General features: G+C 33.7%; 1 protein-coding gene across 1 annotated transcript in view; it reads left to right on the forward strand.

Annotated features, from left to right (window-relative positions):
- The window catches only part of HERC4 (HECT and RLD domain containing E3 ubiquitin protein ligase 4), a 130,533-nt gene that overhangs the window by 27,824 nt on the left and 85,156 nt on the right, over positions 1 to 17,553 (forward strand). Inside the window, 4 exon segments of the mRNA XM_007456472.1 lie at positions 4,857 to 4,933; positions 8,016 to 8,237; positions 9,342 to 9,433; positions 16,209 to 16,339. Coding sequence (XP_007456534.1) covers positions 4,857 to 4,933; positions 8,016 to 8,237; positions 9,342 to 9,433; positions 16,209 to 16,339 — 522 coding nt within the window.

Genomic DNA, 17,553 nt, shown 5'->3' on the forward strand with positions numbered 1-17,553 from the left:
TGTTTATAATTTTCATAAGAATGATCAGAAAAGTGAATATTCACATTAGGCTGTATTTTCTTGAGAACAAAACCCATTTTTATGTTAATAGATGAGAGTATGTAAATTAAGCAACACTTTAATTTTAAAGATGAATGTAAAATTAATAATAAATAGATTATATTTGAAACTCTTACTCTTTGGTAATCTTTTACTACTTCTGATTTTGTTTTGTTTTGAAATCATTATTTCTTGGGGAAAGACAAATTATTCAATATCAGTGGTGTCTGTGGACCTGCATTTCTGGCTAGTCATTTCTTTTTATATGTAGGATATATGTTATACCTTTATTTTTAAAAAAGTTAATCTGATTTTACTGTCTTTTAATGTAAATAGAAAAACAGTTGTTGGCAATAAGGTTGTAGTTTATTTTTTAAAGTTCTGTTTTTTTGGACTTTGTAAGAAAAAGTTATGGCAGGATGGTATAATATGATGATTCTTGTGAGAACAGCAATTTCTGGGCTACAGGAACTAATTAAACATGTTTGAATTGTCACCTTGGTCAAAAATAAAATTTATTTTCTTGATTGAACTTTTAAAAGTATATTACAGGGAATTCCCTGGCGGTCCAGTGGTTAGGAGTTGGCGCTTTCACTACCATGGCCCGGGTTTGATCCTGGTCGGGAAACTAAGATCCTGCAAGCCATGTGGCGCTGCTCGCCCCCCACCCCCCCAAAAAAAAGTTTATTACAATTTCTGCCTAATATTAGCATCTGAAAGTGCAGAACATCTCAGATTAAAAAGAAAATTTAAAGAAAATTAGAAGAGTTTTTTTTTTTTTTTTTTTTTTTTTTTTTTTTCTGTACGCGGGCCTCTCACTGTTGTGGCCTCTCCCATTGCGGAGCACAGGCTCCGGACGCGCAGGCCCAGCGGCCATGGCTCACCGAGCCCAGCCGCTCCGCAGCATGTGGGATCCTCCCGGACCAGGGCACGAACCCGTGTCCCCTGCATCGGCAGGCGGGCTCCCAACCACTGCGCCACCAGGGAAGCCCTAGAAGAGTTTTTAATGGTAGAGACTAGATCAGTTGTTAGCCTAAATTTTTCAAAATCAAAGAGTTGGTGCTAAGACTTTTCTCAAATCAGTAAGAACGTTGTGGCTTAATTGAAAAATAGAAAATTGTTGATTATGTTTTACTGGCAAAATATATTTTTAAAACCACTTTATTGAGGTATGATTGGCATACAAAAAGCTGTACTTAATGTATACACCTTGATGAGTTTGGAATTGGCAAAATATTTAATGCTTTAGTTCTTCAACTTCTTGACTATATATAATATAAACTTTTCACTAGTCCTTGTTAACAGTTGTTAAAGAATTTTACCTTAACGTACAATTGGAAATGCCTGGTTTTTGCCTATATATTGCCACTGTACATTAAGTTTGAAAAATGCAACACAACAGTACACATATTCAACAGTATATGCTTTGACTTCAAGACTTCCTAAGGAAGAGGTGTATAAATCTTATTTCCAAGTTTATTAACTGTTTTCTTACAAATTTCAAACATGTTTCAAAATTCAGTAAAGAAATTATTCTTTTCTTTCTTTCTTTTTTTTTTTTGTGGTGAAGGAAAGTGTAGCATTTATTGCAAGGTGACAAGCAAGGAGAATGGGCAGCTAATGCTCAAAAGACCCAAACTTCCTAATGGTTTTTAGGGATGGGTTTTTAAAGGCAAAGTGAGGATGAGGGTCATGGGGAATGTGATCATTTCATGCAGTCTTCTGATTGGTGTGTGGTGAGGTAACCAGGTGAGGTCACAGAGATTGATCACGTTATCAGTCTTCAGGCTCCAGCCAGTCTGGGGGCTACGTGCTCATGGTCATCATTCTCTTTCTGGTTGGGGTCTGGTTTCTGTAAAACAACTTCTTCCAAGGAGCTGAAATCACTTGATTCCACACATTCAAAGGCAAATGGCAAATACACCAGGCCATTTCTACATCCAAAAAGTCATGGCAGTAATTTGCAGAAAAGTCATCCAGATCATTGCAAGTTTTGATTGAGCCCATTATGTTGCTAACACTGTTCAAGCCTATTTCCTGACAGAAGAGGCCACATCACAGCCATATAGACCACATGAGGAGCAGCAGGTGTGGTCAGGAGGCAGAACAGGAGGGCGAAATTATTCATTTCTTTACAATGAATAATTTTAAATGTCATAGCATTTAAAAATGTTTGACAAGAACTCTAAACTTATAAAATGTTTACATCTGAATTCTGATTTTCTTTTCATAGTTCTGATTAATTAGGAATCTTCATGTATGTGTGTATATATATTTTTTATTTACAAAATTTATTCTGGCTTATTTTACTTTCCTGTTAACTGCATTTGAATCCTTTTAAAAATTGAAAACCAGAAAACATTTACATTATCTTTTTTACTCATTGGGGATTATTTTTGATGAATTCTATAAAATTTTGTTGCATTAAGAATTTTCTAGTTTGTCTCTAGGAAAAATGGAATGTTGTAAAGTTGTTTTACTATTCACAAGTATTTTTGTTTCTTTTTAAAATTCCTGAAATCCTAAAACAAAACGAAACAAAACAAGAAAGCATATCCCCTCCTCTTCCCCACCCCCCCCACAATCTTCAGTGTATTCAATCTCCATAGAGATAAAAGGAGAGGTTTTTTTCCTTTAAAACAGTAATGCCACAGAAGAATATCTTCACTTGTCTCTGTAGCAGACATGGTTAAAGAAATTAGCGTTTGTGTTATATTCTAAGCCGTATGATAATATTTTGGTAATGAGAATCACTTTCTGTAAATTGCTGTGTAAATTTAGAAGTCTTTTGGAAGCAAATTTTATGAACAGTTTAATACTAAAGCCTCAAAGAAGTTGCAGATTCACTTATCCTCTAACAGTGGATACTTCACATACTTTTTTCTTCCCCCATATTTTTTGCCAGGCACTATGGTAGGTCTAGGGATTCCATGGGTATAAGATAATAATAGTCCATCCTCACAGAGCTTATTGTTTAGCAGAGTATACTAATAGTAATAATTAAATGAATAAGTACACTAGTAATTAGTAGAGATAAACGCTGTGAAGGAAAAAAACATAGGGTGCTATGAGAATGTAGAATTTTAAAAGATTTTACTTAGTCTTGCAAATTGGACTTGATATTTGGAGCAATTGGTTTTTAAAAATGTTTAATACAGTTCACTAGTCAGTGTATGATATGCCTAATATGCATAAGCAGTAACAGTAAATGTTTAGTAACTTCAGCACAGTTGTACATATCCGTGTATTTTTTATTCCTGTTTTTGCATTGCCAGTGTTTGATTTTGCTAACTGCAAAAAAAAAAAAAAAAAATGACCTTTTGCTATATTTGAAAATCTGAAGGTGCATTGGACCCTGTTAACTTGTTGGATTCTGCTAAATGTAGCAGTACAACTCTCAAGCTTTGTAGGACATAAATCCACTAAATAAAATTATTTTCAATACAACAATATGGAATTAGAGTAACACTCTCTTTTCCCACTCAAAATTTGGTTTGCTGAAGCTGCCTCCCGAAAATCATGGGTATTGACACTCTGGTCAGAACTTGCTCCGGACTCTCATATGGCAGAATTAGGTCAGGTGGCAGTATCAGGTAAAGGGAAATAAGGGAAAGGGAAATAATATATTTCCACACCCCCTTTATTCTTAAAAACATTCATTCAGGAAAAACAGAATGAGCAAGTGAAGGGGAGCTACATAAAGAACACCTGGGATGGTTGATGCACATCGTTTCTTGATTTTTGTAATGTTTTAACAGTTATCCTTTAGAATTACATTGCAGTTAAGGAAAAATCAGAAATCGGGGGAAAAAAGAAACTATAAAAAATACAAGTAAGAAACATGAGATGGCAGAAATATGACTGAACACATCACTGATCATAATACATATGAATTGATTAAATTTCTCTAGTAAAGAATTAAATTTAATACCACTGATTTAGATGCAAAGCAAAAGGATAGTCCAAAAGGAATAGGTTTCATAATTTGTGAATTGGTAGCACCACGATAGGAATCCTTGTTGGTTCTTAAGGAACCTGACAGAGGAGAACATATAATAAACCAGGCCAAACACTGATTTTCGACAAATTGGATCATGTACATTTGTTTTACAAATATATTGCCAAGTTTCATACTTTAAGCTAAAGATTTTTCAAATTTTGATGATAATAACATCTGCATCATAAAAGCACTGAGAGGCTTCCCTGGTGGCACAGTGGTTAAGAATCCACCTGCCAATGCAGGGGACATGGGTTCGAGCCCTGGTCTAGGAAGATCCCACATGCCTCAGAACAACTAAGCCCACGCACCACAACTACTGAAGCCTGCGTGCCTAAAGCCCATGCTCCGCAACAATAGAAGCCATCACAATGAGAAGCCCGCACCCTGCAATGAAGAATGGCCGCTGCTCGCCGCAACTAGAAAAAGCCCGCATGTGGCAATGAAGACCCAGTGCAGCCAAGAATAAAAATAAATCGATAAATAAATAAATAAATATATTAAAAAAATAAAAAGAAAGCACTGAGCTGTGAGCATAGTTTACTGTGCTTAAATATTGTCCTTTCAAAGTGTTTTCTCATCATATCTCTTAACTTTTTCATATTTAGATTTTGTTTACTGATTTTAGCATAAAGTTTTGGTAAATTGGGCCTGTATGAGAAAAAATATCATGAACTGCTAGGTCATGCTAGTAAGGAACTGCTGGTAAGGAAACTACTTGCACATAGTAGGTGGTCAATAAATCGCATAAATAAATAGCATTCAGGATCCATTTATTAAATGGAATTAACTGATCCTGATCTCTCTTCTTACTTTCTAGAAATATTAAAAGTTTGTCGGATATCCAGATAGTACAGGTTGCTTGTGGCTACTATCATTCACTTGCACTTTCTAAAGGTAAGCATTGCTTTTATTTTCCTTCCCCTTTTCAGTTTTATTACTTGATACTTTGAGTTGAAATTCCTCCAACTTCATTCTTATTAAAGATTGTTTTGGTTCTTCTTGATCCTTTTCATATCTATATACATTTTAGAATTAGCTAGTCAGTTTTCACAGATACTTAAAGTGTTGGAATTTTGATTGGGATTGCATTACCTCTAAATCAGTTTGAGGAAAACCTTTATAATACTGAGTCTTTCAATTCCTGAGCACGCTATATCCCTCCATTTATTTGTCTCTTTAATTTTTCTCAAGAGTATTTCATCGTTTTCTGTGGAGAGGTCTTATACACGTTTTATTAGATTTTTCCCTAGATATTTGATATTTTTTGTTACTCTGGTGTCATTTTCAAATCGTTTATTACTAGCATATAGACATGAAATTGATTTTTTGTGTCTAATTGTTCTTTAGCCTGCCGAACATTATTCCTTTATAGCTGAGGAAGTTTATAATTTGCCCAAGTTCATTTGCGCTCATGGGTAAACGTTTTATGAATAGAAACAGAGAAGTCTAAGCATCCTGTAGCCTTTATTTGACTTCTTCCTATGCCAGCTAAGGATTGTAACATGGGTTAGTAAAGAACCTGCCATATATTTGTTTTTTATTATTAAAAAAAATAAGTTCCAGTGGCTTCATTATTATTATTTTTAATTTATTAAATGCTTAGTAAGGCCTACTATGAATGAAACAGTAGACTAGAACTATAGGGAAATACGGATAAGTTAAGAGAAAGTTTTAGGGATCGTACCATCTAGTAGAAGAGGCAGATATACAAATAATATAATTGAGGCAGAAAAAATATATACTACTTTTGGTCAAAGGAAAAGTAAAATATGATGGGCATAAGGAAAAAAGTTTAATTAGTTTCAATCAATAGAATTGGTAACAATAAAGAAGGGATTGATATTTGATGCAAGTCTTGAAAGATGATTACTATTTCTTCAGAATTGGAGAGGTTGTGAAGCAGCTAGGGAAAATGTTGAGGATTGGCTAAGGTAATAGTACTAGTAAAGGCATAGAATCTGGGAAATATTTTGTGTATTTGAGTATCGGAATATAGTTTTACGTGGGTATTTTGAGAGCATAGGAGACATTTTCATACTTCAGTTGAGAATAAAGTAAAAACAAATCTGTTACAAAGGGCCTTACATGCCATATTAAGGAATTTGGATTTATTCCATCAAAGGAATAAAGTAGGGGGTGGAGGCTGGCATCCCTGTGTTCTTTGTTGTTACTTTGCCAACTCCTCTTGATACTTTGGTAGGTAAATCCAAGATAAATTTAAACGCAAAGGTCTTACCGATGAGCACAGTTTTTCTATCTTGAGGTATCTTACAGGTATTCTTTTCCCTTATTCAGCTTCATGTTTTAGTAGTGTCTTACTCATCTAATGGAAAAAAAAAATTTTTTTTTTTTGATCACTCAGTACAAACTAGGCACATTAGGGTGTACAGTAAACAGTGGTAAGCAGTACACTACCAGCCCTTATAGTACAGTCACACAAATAACAATATAGTTACATACTATGAAAAAAGTATAAATAAAAAAGTTTGGGATATTTAGATCATATAACAGGGGGACTGAACTTAATCTGGCAGATCAAGGAAGGCTTCCTGCTGGGAGACAATAGAAGTAAACTAGACAGGGGTGAGGGAAAGGTTTAGGCAGAGTGTGTGAGACAGCAAGTGTGTGAGAAATAGTCATTGGAGAATATAAAGGAAGGTGAGTATGGCTAGAGTATAGTAAGTGAGGGAAGAGGCTGGTATGAAATGAGCTCAGAAACATAGGTACATTTTACAGAACCTTATAAGCCTTGTTAAAAGTGTTTATCTCAAGAGCAGTGAGAAAGCACTGATTTCTGTTTTTTTCAGGTGAGCAGCATTTCAAATCTGCATTTTTTTAAAGAGTCAACTCATTTGAGATTTATTATGAAATAAACAGAGATAAATTTATAGAACAGTTAATTTGAAACTTATCCAGACCATTATTAATGGTGTCTGTCATATATCAGATCTACATTTTTATATCCCTTTTATATATACAAATGTCTGCTGGTATGTCCGTAGAGTATTTCTGGAAGTACATATCAGCAGTTAGTAAGAGTGCTTGTTTCTTGGGAGAGGAACCAGGGATCTAGTTTTGAAGGGAGACTTACTTTTAATAAGTGTGTACTATTTTATAGTATGAATTTTAAAAAATCATATATTAGTGTGTCAATTATTTAGTGCCATTTATTTAATAAAAATAAGTAAAAAGATGTTTAAAGTTGCAAAAAATGTAGCAGTGGGTGAGCAGATGTGACAAGAGAACTATTACAAGAACCAGGTGAAATGGTGAGGAGTGGATCTATTTGCCATATTTTTCTTTAGAAAGAAAACTGTATATAACTTGATGATAGATTGATAAAAATCTGTATATAAGGTAAGAGAGGAGAGGAGTATTAAGGATGACTCCTGTGTTTATGGCTTGTGCTGCTGAATCAGTTAAGGTGTTATCTACTGAGAATGAGGAACACTAGGAAGAGGTCCAGGTATGGGAGGTAGGATGGGGGTCATGAATTGAGTTTAGGGCATGTTGAACTGGAAATACCTTCCAAATATCGAAGTATAGCTGTCAGGTAAACAGTTGGATACATGGGTTTATTGCTCAGAGGAGAGATCTGGGCTAGTGATAAATTTTGAATGTGATAGCATATAATTGATAACTGAAGCCTTGAGCTTGAATGAGTACCTCCTGGGAGAAGTCATAGAATAAAAGTGAGACCTGAGGAATACTAAAAAGAAATGGTCCTTTCTTGAGGAACATCAGGAAATGAGATTATCCCCAGTTATGTGACTTACCCATTCATCAGTAAAGTCAAACTAAAACTGTATTAACATGGATTATTCAAGGTAGTATTGTTTCCATATAAGAAATAAATTTAATAAGGAGGAATATGTATTTTCATCAAAGAGGAAGAATATCCCGAAATAACTGATGATTTTCAAGTGAAAATTTTTTTGTGTGAGAAAAATAGTAATTTATGATTCTTGTTTTACAGCAAGTGAAGTCTTCTGTTGGGGACAGAATAAATATGGCCAGTTGGGTTTAGGCATTGACTGTAAAAAGCAAGCTTCACCACAACTGATTAAGTCTTTACTTGGAATCCCTTTCATGCAAGTTGCAGCAGGAGGAGCCCATAGTTTTGTACTCACCCTTTCTGGAGCTATCTTTGGATGGGGACGCAACAAATTTGGTCAGCTAGGTCTTAATGATGAAAATGGTAGGTTTGCATTATTTATAAATATATTTTTTAAAAGAGATGATGTTTTGAGATATATCAGTGATTCTTAGTGTCAGAGAGAAGTGTACCCAAATCTTCCCTGGTGTTGAGGTGGGGATGAGAGGTTAATTTTAAAATTCCATTTGATAATAATATTTTTAGGAGATTGTGGGAAGGCCAAAAATATTATTTTATTCTAGAATAAAATATAGAAAGTATATCTGGACAAAAATCTTCAATGTTGGATGTCCACTAAAAGAAAGTTGAGAAAAACATTACTTCAAATTGGTAATCATATTATCAGCCACCATCAGTGTAAAAAAATTATAAAATTATCCTGAAAAGTAACATGAAGTGTTCATCTATTTGAGTATTTCAAGGAAATATTTAAATCTGAGTCATTTAATTAATCACTGTTAACAGTGATGCTAGAGTCTTGAAAATAAACGTTTTGAATTTTAAAAAATTACAACTGCTTAAAGCAAGTTGGGATCTTGGAAATTGATTTTTCATGGCTACGTAAGGTTGAATGCCAGTATTTGAAATACAAAAACTAATTTAATAAAGTTCAACATAATTATAATGACTTAGACAAAAGTGAGTTGTTGATCTAGTAACAACTGGTAATGATAAATAATACTCTCAGAAAGAATTTTAAAATATTTCGTTTTACATGAGAAAAATATGTCAGATTAGGACATTATATCTCTTTTCTACTATAAAATAGCAGAAAGTATAATTTTCAGGCTTTTTAAAGTAGGATCCTATGAGCTTAATTATCATGAGGTGAATATAAAGAATGATGTGCATGTATTAGAAGCAGTCAGATAGCTTTGAAATTCCTTGGTTGCGGAGTCCTATGCAGATTGGCATTTAGGCAGTTTAGTACTTAAGTTACTCTTTTTAGAGCTCTCCTTTATCACAGTAGCATGAATAGAAAGGCGTGGGAGCCCAACTTAGGCTTGTACCACAAAATCATTGAATTGTTAAAATTGTTTAGTTATCACCGTCTTCCACAGTTCAGGAAGCTGTAGAGGAAACACATTTTAGAAGCTTTTAATTTTAAAAATACTGTTCGTTAATGTCTCTTGTTGGAATTTTCAGATAGGTATGTTCCTAATTTACTAAAGTCACTAAGAACTCAGAAAATAGTTTATATTTGTTGTGGAGAAGATCATACTGCTGCACTAACCAAGGTATTGTACTCCTATAAAACTTTTTTATTAATAGTTATGGTAGTTATTTCATAATTAGTGAATATTTTCATGGTATTTACTTTGAAACTTGAGTGTTATTGATGTCTAAAAAATAATTTATCTTAAAAAAGGGACTTAGGTTATTATCTGTTCTCAAAAACTTTACGTTAAATTTCAGCTGTTTCATGTTATGAAATGTGAATTGTGATCTACTGTTTGTGTGATGATAAATATATTGTTGAATTTTTCAACTTCATGTGAAATACTGCTTTAATAATACTGTGAATGAAATAATTCCTTTTTAGTTTGTCAGGCTTGCTGTGCTTTGTGTATCAATCCCATTTATATTGCATAACTCTAATTTTAATTTAGCTCCCATGTGCCTTATAACAAGTAATAGAGACTGAATCCCTCTATTATCAATAGGCCAAGTATTATTCAAGCAGTTATAATGGGCTTTCAGCATAATCTTGTTAATGGCTTTAACTCTGACCTCTCACTTTGTTGGTTATGTACCAGTTCAGTATCAATACTGTATAGTTCTCTAGCAATTAGAAGTAAAATGAAAATAAAAACATTAAACTAACCTTTACCAGCAGTATTATTATAGTCATGTTAACATAAAGGAACTGGCAAGTTATCATTGGCTAAATTAGAAATTAATGTTTTTGCTTCTTTATCTTTATATCCTGCATAGTAGATAAAATTGGCAAGAAAAAATTAACTTCTAATCAGATTTATAAAATTTCTACACACTCCCACATTGGGAATTTTAGAAGAATTATTCTCAGTCCTTATCAAATATAGTGTACTAAAGGTACTTTAAAAAATATTATAATGACCAGTTACAAAAGTTAATTTTTTTAAATTTTATATTACTTGCTTTTGAGTAAGGAAGTTTTACTATCCCTACTGATCTTATTACCATATTTCATTGATTTTTTTTTTTTGTCATTCAAATTGCAGGTGTAATCACTGTCGGCAAGTTATAAATTTTAGTCATTCTCTTCTATCATTCGTATTTAGGAGAAATAAGGCTGTATTGAAGATAATAGTAAAAAATACTTTGTATAATATCTTTCCATAGGACTAACTTTGTGGTAGATTCACATGTTAATGCTTTTCAAATTCAGCCTTTCAGATAACCACTCATCTTATTTTCCCAAGATTTCTAAAGATTTCTCTTTATTGAGTTGTTAAAAAATGCTAATTCTATTAATCTTCTGATTTCTCTCTCAAAACAGTAGCTGGTGATACTTGTTCACTGGAATTCTTGGTGTATATTATTTTTAACAAAATCAGATAGTTTTAAATATTTCAAAAGTAAAATATTTTATTGTTCCTTGTTTAAAGTTAGAATATAGTTCTATATCAATGTCTTTTGCTTTTCTGGAAGAGCTTCTTGCAAATAGATTAGTATTGCTTTACAAAGCAGTTTCCTTGTGCAAAACAAACATTAGGAAGACTTTTAAAACAGATTTTTAAAATCAGAATAAATGGAAAGACATGCATGTTAATGGATATGAGGACACTACCATAATGATGTCAATTTTTTTCAAGTTCTTTTACAAATTCTTTATACAAATCACATATACATATAACTTTTGACTTATCAATCCCTTAGTAATTTTAAGAATCTGTTCCAAAGATACTAAGTTATGTATACACAAGGCCATTTATGGTGGCAGTATTTTAATAACAAAAGAAGAGAAGAAATCCAGATTCCCATCAGTAGCAGTCTAATTCAGTAAACTATGGTAACTCCACTGTGTGGTACCATGCCCTGTAAAACAGAATGAGGAAGATCTCTATATTATGTTGTGGAACAATTGTCAGGATATATTATTGTTAAGGAAAAAGAAGAAGGTACATGTTATTTATATTTGAAAAGATTTAATAGGTAGACCAAATGAGCCTTGCCTTACAGGTTTGACTTCGGAACCTAGAAACTGTTACACGTAATTAAAAAGCTTATATGTTAAAAGAATTCTTCAAAATTACGAGTGGCACAAATACAGAAAGAAGAATTCTTTTAGGGCATTTTAAAGTATAGTATTTTGTTGTGCATCACTGATGGGAAATAGCCTAAAGATAAACCGAATTCACAAAGAGGTCTTAAACTGCATTCTGTAGTCTTATAGTTAGTAGTAAAATTGGCAGCATTTATTTTCAGTACATGTATGTAGAATAGGATAAAGCAATTAAGTATTTGTATTACTCTCATTAGAAACTATGATTTTCAGCTTAAGAGAAAAGAGATATAAAATGGTAGCAATTAAAACCCTGTAATCTTTGCTTTGAATCGCAAGTATCAGTGTGAATTCTTATTTTTCTCCTTCTAAAATAAGTTTGTTTTGTTTGGTTTTTGTTTTTTTGGTGTGTGGTTTGTTGTTGTTGTTGTTTTGCTATGACCACCAAAAGGTTCTAGAAATAACTAAACATTTGTAATCTGGAAGCAATGAACATCCTTTGATTGTTGTAGACTCTGTACTAAAAAGAACCAGGGCTTCTTAGAGAAGAGCCTGATCTCATACCTGGGACCAAAAAAAAAAGTATGAAAATAGCCTTGAGTATTTTGTGTCACAAAAAAAGCAAAGACTACTAAGATCATTTCACAAGGACAATTTGAAGGAGTTTTCAGTAGTTAACAAAAATAAATAATGTCTGCAAGAAATGGAAAGATACCAAATATATAAAAATCTGTGACTTTATAATGATCGTCTTCTTACCCAAATCAACACAAAACAAACTTCGTTGCTTATCTTTGGAGGTTGCTAGGGCAACAACTTAATTTTCTAAAAATCTGTAAATGAGAAAGCAGCATTTATTCTACCTCTTAGTTGCAAATTGTATTTTATAATAGCTCAATAGTTGATGGGTTAACTTCTCTATAGAAGAATTTTGACAAATAGATTTAGAAGAAATAATAAGATTAGAAAATCTCCATTTTATATTCCCTAATGAAATAATGGATCTAGGCAAAGATCAACGTTAAGCTTAATGGGTATAGATTAGGCTGAAACACACTGTCCCACTTACTTATTTTTAACTTTACCTATCAGACATATGCTTTCTGACATGGTGTAATAAAGTACTAATCAAGAAAGTTTAAATATGACCTCTATATTAAATAATATTAAAGAAATATTAAAGGGGTCCATTCCTCAAGGACATATAACAATTGTACCTATATATGTTCCCAGCACAGCAAATATTAACAAGTATTAACAGATCTGAAGGCAGAAATAGACAGCAACACAATAACAGTAGGGGACTTAAATACCCCACTTTCAACAGAGGCTGGATCATCCTGACAGAAAATCAGTAAGGAATATTTGACTTGAAGTACACTTTATATCAAATGGACCTAACAGACATATACAGAACATTGTATCCAAGAGTATCAGGATATACATTCTTCTCAAGCAAACAGTGGAACATTCTGCAGGAGAGATCATGCTAGGTCAAAAACACGTCTTAACAAATATAAGACGATTGAAATAATATCATGTATGTTTTCCAACCATAGTAGTGTGAAACTAGGAATCATTAACAGGAGGAAAGCCAGAAAATTCACAAATATGTGGAAATTAAAAAGTACACTTCTGGGCTTCCCTGGTGGCTCAGTGGTTGAGAGTCCGCCTGCCGATGCAGGGGACACGGGTTCATGCCCCGGTCCGGGAAGATCCCACATGCTGCGGAGCGGCTGGGCCTGTGAGCCATGGCCGCTGAGCCTGCGCCTCCGGAGCCTGTGCTCCGCAACGGGAGAGGCCACAACAGTGAGAGCCCCGCGTACTGCAAAAAAACCAAAAAAAAACCCAAAAAGACCGTAATGCTTAGTAATAAAGGTGAGCCAAGCAGATGAAAGACCTGTACACTGAAAACTATATGAGACATCAATGAAAGAAATTGAAGAAGACAGAAATAATTGGAAAGTTATCTCATGTTCTTTGATTGGAAGAAGTAATATTGTTAAAATATCCATACTGCTCAAAGTGAGCTACAGATTCAATGCAATCCCTATCCAGATTCCAATGGCATTTTTCACAGAAATAGAACAATCTTAAAATTCATATAGAAGCACAAAAGACTCAAAATAGCCAAAGCAGTCTTGAGGAAGAACAATGAAGTGAAGGCATAACGGTTTCTGATTTTAAAGTATATTACAAAGCTGTAGTAATCAAAGCACTATGATACTGGCATAAAAGCAGACACATATACCAGCCAAACAGAATAGATAGCCCAGAAATAAATGCAATTAATCATTGATATGGTGCCAAGAGCACACAGTGGAAAAGGATAGCCTCTTCAGTAAATGATGCTGGGAAATATGGATATCCATATGCAAAAACTGGACTCCTAATTCACACCACTCACAAAATGTAGCTCAAATGGAGTAAAGACTTAAATGTAAGACCTGAAACTGTAAAACTTCTAGGAGAAAACATGGGAAAGTTCCTTGACATTAGTCTTGGTAGGCATTTTTTGAATGTGACACCAAAAGCACACGGGTAACAAAAGCAAAAGTAAACTAAAAGCTTCTGCACAGCAAAGAAAACAGTCAACAAAATTAAAAGTCATCCTTTGGAATGAGAGAAAATATTTGTAAATCATATATCTGATTAGGGGTTAATACGTAAGCTATATAAGAAACTCACTTAACTCATGGCTGAAAAACAATCTAATTTTAAAATGGGCAAAGGGCCAGAATAGACATTTTTCCAGAGTAGATATACAAATGACCAAAAGGTACGTGAAAAGGGTGCTCAATGTCAATATCACAATCATCAGGAAAATACAGATCAAGACCACAATGAGATATCACCTCACATCTGTTAGCGTTGCTATAATTTTTGTTTAAAAGGACAAGTATATGGAGGAAAGGGGAGCCCTGTATACTGCTGGTGGGAATATAAATTGGTGCAGCCATTAGGGAAAACAATATGAAGCTTCCTCAAAAACTTAAAAATAGAACTACTGTAGGACCCAGCAGTTCCACTTTTGGATGTATTTCTGAAGGAAATGAAAACAGGGTCTCAGAGAGGTAAATACATTCTCATGTTTTTTGAAGCATTATTCACAATAGCCAAGATACTTAAACAACCTCAGTGTCCCTTGCCAAATGAGTGGATAAAGGAAATGTGATGTGTACATGTTGGTGTGCATATGTGCGTGCGCACCACACACACACACACAGGAATATTATTCAGCCATAAAAAGGGGAAATCCTTTCATTTGTAACAACATATATGAACCTCAAGGGCATTATGGTAAGTGAAATAACCCAGGCAAAGACAAACACTAAATGTTATCGCTTATATGTGGCATTGTTAAAAAAAAAAAAAAAAGTGGGGTGGGAATAGAAAGTCAAATTCATAGAAACAAAGAGTAGAATGGTGGTTGCCAGGGTGTAGGGGGTGAGTGAAATGGGAATATGTGGTCAAAATTTTCTGTACAAGATTATTAAATTCTGAGGATCTAATGTACAGCATAGTGACTGTAATTAACGATACAGTATTCTATGCTTGAAATCTGCTAAGAGTAGATCTGAAGCTTTCTCACACACACACAAGGATTATATGAGGTTTGGATGTGTTAATTAACTTGACTGGTAATAATTTCACAGAGTATATGTATGTCAAGTCATGTGGTGCCCTTTAAATATATACAATTTTATGTCAAGTCAATGATATCAATAAAACTGGAAAAAACATAAGAAATAAAAATTAACACTTGCTATTTCTGTCCAAAAAAAGGAAATTAATACTTTTTGTGTGATAATAGTATTGTGTCATATATTTTTATCCGTTAGAGGTATATGCCATTGAAGATACATATGCATTTATATGCGAAATGATCTGTTGACCACAGTGTACTTTAAAGTACTCCAGTACTTTTTTTGCTTTAAAGTACCCCCAAAAAAGGGAAGTGGGAGGGGCATCAATGAAGCAGGATTATCTAAGTTTTGCCATTTGAAACTGAGCGATGTTATGTGATCATTCATATATAGATAAATATATATATGTATATATGTCTTTTGTGCATTTTAAATTTCCCATGATAAAAAAATTTTAAACAGAAAAATCAGTTTCCTTACATAGCAATCTGTATAAATACTTGTATCCTGCTTTCATCATTTAGTAGCATAAATTTGTATACATAGCTGCAACTATGAAGAAAAGCAGTTGAATTGAAAAGTACTAACCGTGCTTGTGTTAAAATGTTATCATGAATTACTTTTTAAAAACATAACCTTTAATCCTGTTATGCATTTTTATGATAAATATTTTAAAGACCATTTATATTTTTTGCTAAGACCATTTCTGCTAAGAATAGCTATATGAGTACACTCTCTGGTTACATATACTCTTTTTTTGCAGAGCTGCTTTGGAAACTGAAAATGATACCATTTTTAGGTTTTGTGAAATTTTATAGGTGTGTACTTGTGATTCAGTAAGACTATAATGATAGTAAAAGGCAATGCAAAAAATAATTATTAGTATCTCTTTAATGATGACTTTATAATGATGAGAACATAGTTAAATACTTTTAAAATATGTGAAAATAATAAGCCATATCAGCCTGGAACTCTTAGATTTAAGACATTTTACCTTGTAAAGTCAAGGTATCTTGACTATATTATCATCTGTTAAATTGTGAAGACAATAGAAGAGAAAATTTGACTCCATATTAAAGATTAACTTATTTTCCTGAAGATTATTTTCTTTTATCAGGCTTTCTAATGACAGAGGGTTTTTTTTGTTGTTTTTTTTAGGAAGGTGGAGTGTTTACTTTTGGAGCTGGAGGGTATGGTCAGTTGGGTCATAACTCTACCAGTCATGAAATAAACCCAAGGAAAGTTTTTGAACTTATGGGAAGCATTGTCACTCAGATTGCTTGTGGAAGGTAAGCAGTTTTAGAAAAGAGTATTTTGATCTATAACCCAATTATTTAGGATTTTTTTTTTTTAACAGTCCAGGGGTCTTTTTTTTTTTTTTTTTTTTTTTTTTTCTAATCTATTATGCCATGAATTCATAGGGAATGGCTTCTAGCAGCTTAGGCCCCTTTCCATTGGTTCTCACAAAGTGTGCTTCTCTGGTGGAACAGGCTGGCACTTCATTTGAACCTGAGTGCCTTTCTGTTTGGCTTCCTTTTTCTTTTTTTTCTTTCTTTCTTTTTTTTAATTGGAGTATAATTGCTTTACCATGTTGTTAGTTTCTGCTGTACAACAAAGTGAATCAGCTATATGTATACATGTATCCCTTCCCTCTTGGACCTCCCTCCCACCCCACCCCCCATCCCACCCATCTAAGTCATCACACACTGAGCTGAGCTCCCTGTGCTATACAGCAGGTTCCCACTAGCTATCTGTGTTATACATGGTAGTGTATATATGTCAATCCTATCTCCTAATTCATTCCACCCTCCCTTTCCCCCACTGTGTCCATCCTCCCATTCTCTACATCTGTCTCGATTCCTACCCTGCAAATAGGACAATCTGTACCATTTTTCTAGATTCCACATATATGCGTTAACATACGATATTTGTTTTTCTGACTTCACTCTGTATGACAGACTTTAGGTCCATCCACGTCTCTACAAATGACCCAGTTTTGTTCCTTTTTATGGCTGAGTAATATTCCACTGTATATATGTACTACATCTTCTTTATCCATTTATCTGTCAGTGGGATATTTAGGTTGCTTCCATGTCCTGGCTATTGTGAATAGTGCTGCAATGAACATTGGGGCACATTTTTTGTTTTTCCTGATCATCTTTCTTCATATGTTTCAGGAAGCTATCAGGGTGCTGAATATGCTTCATATGTACATTAATTCTGTTGGCAGGAAGAATCTTGCCCTTAACTTGTTTGTTTACAACAGTGCCAATAGCATGCAGGGTAACATTGTAGACTCTTCCAGTTTTACCTTGGTAACATTTGTGGGTCATTCCTTTTTGAACAGTGTCATTTCCTTGATGTTTACAGCATCACATAGTTTCTTGTAGATTTGCATGTGTTGTGGCCAAAGGAGGAACTTCATGTTTTCTGGAATGCCTCGATAAGATACAGCGGTGCCTCTCCTCTTTCCCTTTGTGTTAGTCTTTTTTGAAAATTACTG

The sequence above is a fragment of the Lipotes vexillifer genome, unplaced genomic scaffold, assembly GCF_000442215.2.
Source record: "Lipotes vexillifer unplaced genomic scaffold, Lipotes_vexillifer_v1.1 scaffold520, whole genome shotgun sequence".
Taxonomy (NCBI): Eukaryota; Metazoa; Chordata; class Mammalia; order Artiodactyla; family Lipotidae; genus Lipotes; species Lipotes vexillifer.